Genomic DNA, 6,464 nt, shown 5'->3' on the forward strand with positions numbered 1-6,464 from the left:
CACGGGTATACGGGCGAGTAGGGGGCGCCATGTTTTTATCAACTGATATTTCTAATGCATTGTGACTCTCTATTTCTCTCTGGTTCCATCTTATCTGAAAAGACGTGAAGAATTTCTGTTATTCTCTGAAGATAATACAGATTTCTTGAAAAATTTGAAAAAAAAAACTTTCTTAACTCATTTTATTTTCAATATTTTTTCCCAAATTACTTCACCCACTTTGATTTTATACATGCATGTAATTGTACTTTAAAGATTTTTGTCACTGCAGATTGAAAAAATTTCAGAAAATCTCATAAATGTCTTGCGTTTACTTTTTCGACTAGGGTTGTCCAATATAACAATTTTTTAACAAAATAGATTTGAAATTAATTTCAGCATCATTCATTATTTAAATTTTTAATAGTAGAAAGAAGATAAAAATTATTAATAGGTACATTAAAATGATTCGCAAAAAAAATTTGAAAACATAACTATATGGAAGAGTAACTCATGAAGATTCCGAAACATTAATTAATTTGAAATCGATTGATAAATGCCTTGGTTAGGTAAGTTGATAAAATATGTTTGGAAAAATTAATAAGTTTGTATAATTTAAATCATAGATATTTCTATAAATTAGAATATCTTTTTATTTTTCCAACCGCAGGCCAAGAGAAAAATAATGTTCAAAAAAAGAAAACAGAACTATATGCGAAACTAGCATATGAGAATTTTAAAAAGCATCGTTCCTTTTAAATTGATTGATGAATGCCTTGGTCGTTAGCAGAAATTAGCAAAATAGGTATGAAAACATGAATATTTTTCGTATAATTTACATATTATTCAGGCGATAATTTTATTCAAGTATCTGGATATTATTTCCATCCTTATCAATTTTTACAGCTTATTATTTGCTAATTCGTAGGAGATCACGCATGCCTAAAAGACACCTGTTTTCAGCAAGCAATTTTAAAACCTATCGAACAGTAACATAATTGTGGAATATTACTTTTTCTAGAATTATATTTCCGAAATTTAGAATCAAAAATTGCTTTTAATAAAAATTAATTTTTATCGTTTAGGATTGAAATATTTTGTTGAAAATTCGTCTTTTTAAATGAAAATGAATTTTTTAAACTGAAAATTTATCTCTTCTATTATTAGATGAAAATTGCTCGTTTTTTATTTAAATATTCGATTAATTAATTGAACTATTCGGTCAAAAATTCACTTTATTGAATTAGGACTGAACTATTTGATGAAAGCTGTGTTTTCTTTGATTGAATATTAATTTATTGAACTGCAAATTTAAGTATTCTACTCGTACTATTAGATGAAAATTGTTTGTTGTTAGTTGAAAAGTCAACTGATTAATTTTTTATTGGATACTTAAAATCTTATTGAAAATTCATATATTTTCGTTAAAAAATTAACTTTTTAGTCGAAGGTTGTACTATTTAGTTTGAAAGTCAATTGCACTGGAAGCGCAGTTATATCTGCCGTCCTAGAACATGAATATTCACTTATATCCTCCCAGAAGGGGAGCCCACCAATGCTACTCAGCAAAGGAGCAATGGCCGCGTTGCGCTCTGATTGGCTTGTTTGTCACGTGGTACTGCGAGGTGGTGGATGACAAATGGATATAAGTGCGAGAGGATATAACCGCGGGTCTAGTGTATTAAATTATTCATTAAAATACACCGTTTTTCATTAAGAATTCATTTTTGTTGTTAAAAATTAAACTTCTTTAAAGAATTAATTTCTGATGCTATGGTTTCGACCAGGTAAATTTAATAATCAGGGATGTTCACATTTTCAATTATTAAACTTCTCAGTTGAAAGTTGAAATATTTTATTAAAAGTTAATTTTATGGTTTAAGGTTTTGCGTACTTTGTTAAAAATTCGTTTTTTTCTTAATTGAAAGTTAATTTTTTGAACTGAAAATCTAGCTTTTCTATTATTGGATGTAAATTGCTTGTTTCTAATTGAAAATTTAATTACTTAATTTTTCATTAAAAATACTTTTTTTTCTTTAAAAATTCATTTTTTTTATTTAAACTTCTAAATTAAAAGTTGATCTACTGTATTAAAAGTTAATTTAATGATTTAAGGATTTACCTACTTTATTGAAAATTCGTTTTTTTCTTGGTTGAAATGAATTTCTTGAACTGAAAATTAACTATTCCATTATTATTGGATGAAGATAGTTCGTTTTTAGTTGAAAATGCTACTAATTAATTTTTCATTGAAAAATAAATTTTTTTAAATGAAGTATAATTTTTCCGTTGGATTATCAACTGCTTAGTTGAAAGTTGAACAATTTTATTACAAATTACTGAAGATTTAACTTTCCGATTATTGTATGAAAAATGCTTATTTTTAGTTGGAAAATAAATTATTCGATTTTTCATTAAAAAGATATCTTTTTCAATTAAAAAATAATTTTTCTAGGTGAAAATTAAAATTCTTAGTTGAAAGTTGAATTATGTTATAAAAAATTAATTTCATTGGTGTAGGATTAAAATATTTGGTGAAATTAAATTTATTGAACTGCGCATTTAATTAAATCATTCGTTGAAAAAACAACTTCTTAGTTACAAATTGAAAATTTGTTTTTCTCTTGGTTGAAAATCAGTATTTTGAACATAGAATTTGATTATTTAATTCATTGAAAAATCATTTTCTTAGTTAAAAGTTGAACTATTTTATTACAAATTAATTTTATTGGTTTAGGATTTAAATATTATGTTAAAAATTGTTTTTTTTTTGCTTAATTGAACATTATTTTTTGAACTGAAAATTTAACATTTCAATTATTGTATGAAAATTGCTTGTTTTTTGTAGAAAAGGTATTTATTAAATTTTTCATCAAAAACACATATTTTTAAATTGAAAATTTATTATTTTGGTTGCTGCAAATTAAACTTCTATGTTGAAAGTTAAAATATTTGATTGAAAATTAATTTTATTGGTTTAGAATTGAAATGTTTGTTTGAAAATACATTTATTTTTCTTAATTGAAAGGTAATTTCTTGAAATAAAAATTTAACTCTTTCATTATTGTATGAAAATTGTTCGTTTCTAGTTGGAAAGTAAATTATTAGATTAATTATTAGATTTTTCATTAAAAATTCATCTTTTTCAAATATTAATAAATTGGTTAATTTTAGTGGTTCAGGATTTAAATATTTTGTTCAAAATTTATTTTTTTTTGCTGAATAAAAATTAAATTTTTGAACCGAAAACTCAAATATTCCATTATTGAATGAAAATTGCTTGTTTTTAGTTTGAAAGTCAATTATTACACCTTTTCATTCGAAGCACATATTTTTTTATTACATTTTTTTCTAATGAAACTTCTTAGTTGAAAGTCAAACTACTTTATTAGAAATTAAGTTTATTGGTTTGAGATTCAAGTGTTTGTTCTGAAATTAGTTTTTTTCTTTGTTGAAAATTGATTTTCGGAAATGTTAAATTTAACCAGTCTAATATTGGATGAAAATTGATCGTTTCTAATTGAAAAGTCAAGTATTAAATTTTGCATTAAAAAATACATCTTTTTGCAATGAAATCTGATTGTTTTTTAAATTTAATTCTGATAACATTAAATTGGATTATTTTAGAATTAAAAAGTTAATTTTTTGAAGTGAAAATTTAACTGTTCCATTGTTGAATGAGAATAAAATTGCTCATTTTTAGTTGAAAATTCAACTAATTTATTTTCCATTGATAGTTGAACTTTTTTGCTTAAAAATTCATATTTTTCCGTTGAAAAATCAACTTTTTAGTTAAAATTTGAACTATTTGGTTAGAAATCCAATTCATTGCTTTAGAATTTAACTATTTTGTTAACGGCGTTTTTCTTGGATGAAAATTAATTTTTTAAATAAAAAATTCAGCTACTCTATTTTTTGTTAAAAATTGATTGTTTTTAATTGGAAATTCAGCTTCTTGGTTAAAAGTTAAACTACTTAGTTAAAAAGTTATTTTATTGGTTAACACATTAACTATTTGTTTGAGCTTTTATTTTTTCCTCTGCTGTGTACTAATTTTTCAAACTGAAAGTTTAATTATTCTTTTGAAAATTAATTTTTCGGTTGAGAAATCTACTGTTTTTTACAAAATTTTTTTCTTTAGTTACAGAATTTAACTGGTACGTTTAATTTTTGTCTTTTTAGGTTAAAAATTCAATTAGTTTGGTAGAAAATTCAATTAGAGAAGTCGCCTTTTTAGTTTTTAAATTGAACAACTTGGTTCTCATTTTTTCTCTTTTAAGACAATGTGATGAGTGGATCACGTGAAATGGAGTAGAAAATTTGGGATGATAAATAAGAAGCACTAAAAAAGGTGTGCCTGGTCCCAAATTTTATTATTTATGAAAAAAGCGAAAAAAATCATTTACAAAAACAACTTTTTTAATAATGATAAAAATTTAGGACCGGAACCAACTTTCTGTGAGCCTCTTATTCATTATCCCAAATTTTCAAATGGATGCAGCGCTTCGTGGGAAAATAAGTTAGAAAATAAAAAAATTGTCGGTAAAGTAGGAATCTCATCAAATAGCCTTAAATGAAAAAATATTCTTGGTTAAAAACTGAACTGTCTTCAAATTTTTTTTTATTTTGGATTCAAGATTTAACTACTTGTTTAAAAATGCAACTACTTATGGTTGAAGTTTATTTTATTTTGATTTGAAAATTATTTTTTATAGTAAGAAGCAGTTTACCTTAATAAGGGTTAGGGGTAGGTGCGTCGGCATCAATTGGCTCTCTCTCTGAAATTCGATCCCAGTCATCTGCACTATTTTTTATTTCAATAATTGTATCAGTACATTTTGAATAGTTCCCTTCCTAAAGGGAATCGAATAACAAAATATAATTGAGAACCAGTAAAAATGGACAAGAGTCATTTCCTGTTACTTTAGTTTTTATTTAGAAATATACATTAAAAAATTATTGAATAATTTTCATACTTGCATTTTATATCTTGCGTAATGAAATAATTAATGAAAAGTAGCTTCAAAGTCAGATCCGGAAATTTCTCCTTTTTTCTACGTGCACCGCAAAGCCTACGCCAGCGACACCTGGAGCAGCTTGACGGAGGCCAATTATTGCTGAGGTGGAGGTGCTCGAGGAGGTGGTCCCAATTGTATTTGTACTACATTTCCATTCCGATTATAAACCAAATGTGCAGTTATCCCATTGTGACTGATCTCATGGAATTGTGGGTGTGTTGGGGGAGGATCTACAGCCTGAGGGGGAGGTTCTTCAACTTGAAGTTGCTGGTGTGGATGAAAATGTGAATTTGGTGGTCGATTATTAGCATTTAATTCTGTAAACATAACATTTATATTTTAAGATTTTTCGAAAATTTTTAGTATTTTCAAAAATGTATGGCGATAGAAACATAGTTTAGAGTTTTATTTAATTTTCCAGATTTCCATCTCGATACCTCAATTTTTGTCTTAAAAATTTTGGGAATGGTAGTACACATGCTAACGGACCTCCCCGAACTCATCGTCTGTGGAATATTAAAAAAAAATGTATTTGGTTAAATTTGATTGATGTGTATGTATTTTGAGGTTATGTGTGTTAAAATTCTCCCCAGCTTTACTTCCGAACTACAAAATGTTTTTGGTAGAAAACTTGGGACAAGAAAAAAAACATAGTAACTTATTTCCCGGAACTAGCCTTGTTTGTAGACAATTCAAATTTTGTATTTCATAAACATTTCTAAGTAGCTACCAGCAGAATCGGCACGATAGAGACCATCATTATCGCAATTTTAGAGAGCTGAAACCGATTCTAACCTCAAAATAGTGCACAGACATACAGTTTCGATTTAGCAGAATAATTTTATTTGTAATTATCCCTAAAAAAAAGAGTTTGGGGATTCCGTTGAACTATTTTATAGAATATCCAAATTCAGATTTTGGAATTTTTAATTTTTTGGAGAAAAACCCGAGGAAAGTGAACCCGATTCACCACAAGAGGATGTATCACATGCCCTTAAGGGCATGTGACACAGCTAAATACCTATATTACCGACCACAGTTTTTCAGTTCACTGAATGTTTTTTTGAACCTAAGAACTTTTTTTGTAAATAAAATATCGAGCTGAAATTTTGGGAAATGTATTAGAGTACAATAAAGTACGTTTAGGTACTACATTTTGGTAGGAACTTCACTGAAAATTATTTCATCTTTTTTCTGAACCTCAACATTTTTTGAACGTTCCAACTTTTTTTATACAGAAAATATCGGTCTCAAACTTTGAGAAATGCAAGAACCGAAAGAAAACTACGTTTAAGTACAAAGCTTAATAATAAAAGATGTAAAAAAATATATTTCAAAAATAAATTCCAACGACATCAGCTGGTAACGTTGTACACAAAAACACGAACTCTCTAGAGCCTCGTCTAGTGGCCGCCAGGATTCGTATTTTCGTGTACAACGTTACCGGCTGATGCCGTTGGAATTTAT

At 26.9% G+C, this 6,464-nt stretch overlaps 1 protein-coding gene across 1 annotated transcript in view; it reads right to left on the minus strand.

The window, feature by feature from the left end:
* Positions 1-5,090: 5,090 nt before the first annotated feature.
* LOC117173849 (metastasis-associated protein MTA3-like) overlaps positions 5,091-6,464 on the minus strand; it is an 18,392-nt gene continuing 17,018 nt past the window's right edge. The window contains exon 7 of the mRNA XM_033362495.1: positions 5,091-5,314. Coding sequence (XP_033218386.1) covers positions 5,091-5,314 — 224 coding nt within the window. The remainder of the gene's footprint in view (positions 5,315-6,464) is intronic.

The sequence above is a fragment of the Belonocnema kinseyi genome, chromosome 5 (assembly GCF_010883055.1).
Source record: "Belonocnema kinseyi isolate 2016_QV_RU_SX_M_011 chromosome 5, B_treatae_v1, whole genome shotgun sequence".
Classification (NCBI taxonomy): domain Eukaryota; kingdom Metazoa; phylum Arthropoda; class Insecta; order Hymenoptera; family Cynipidae; genus Belonocnema; species Belonocnema kinseyi.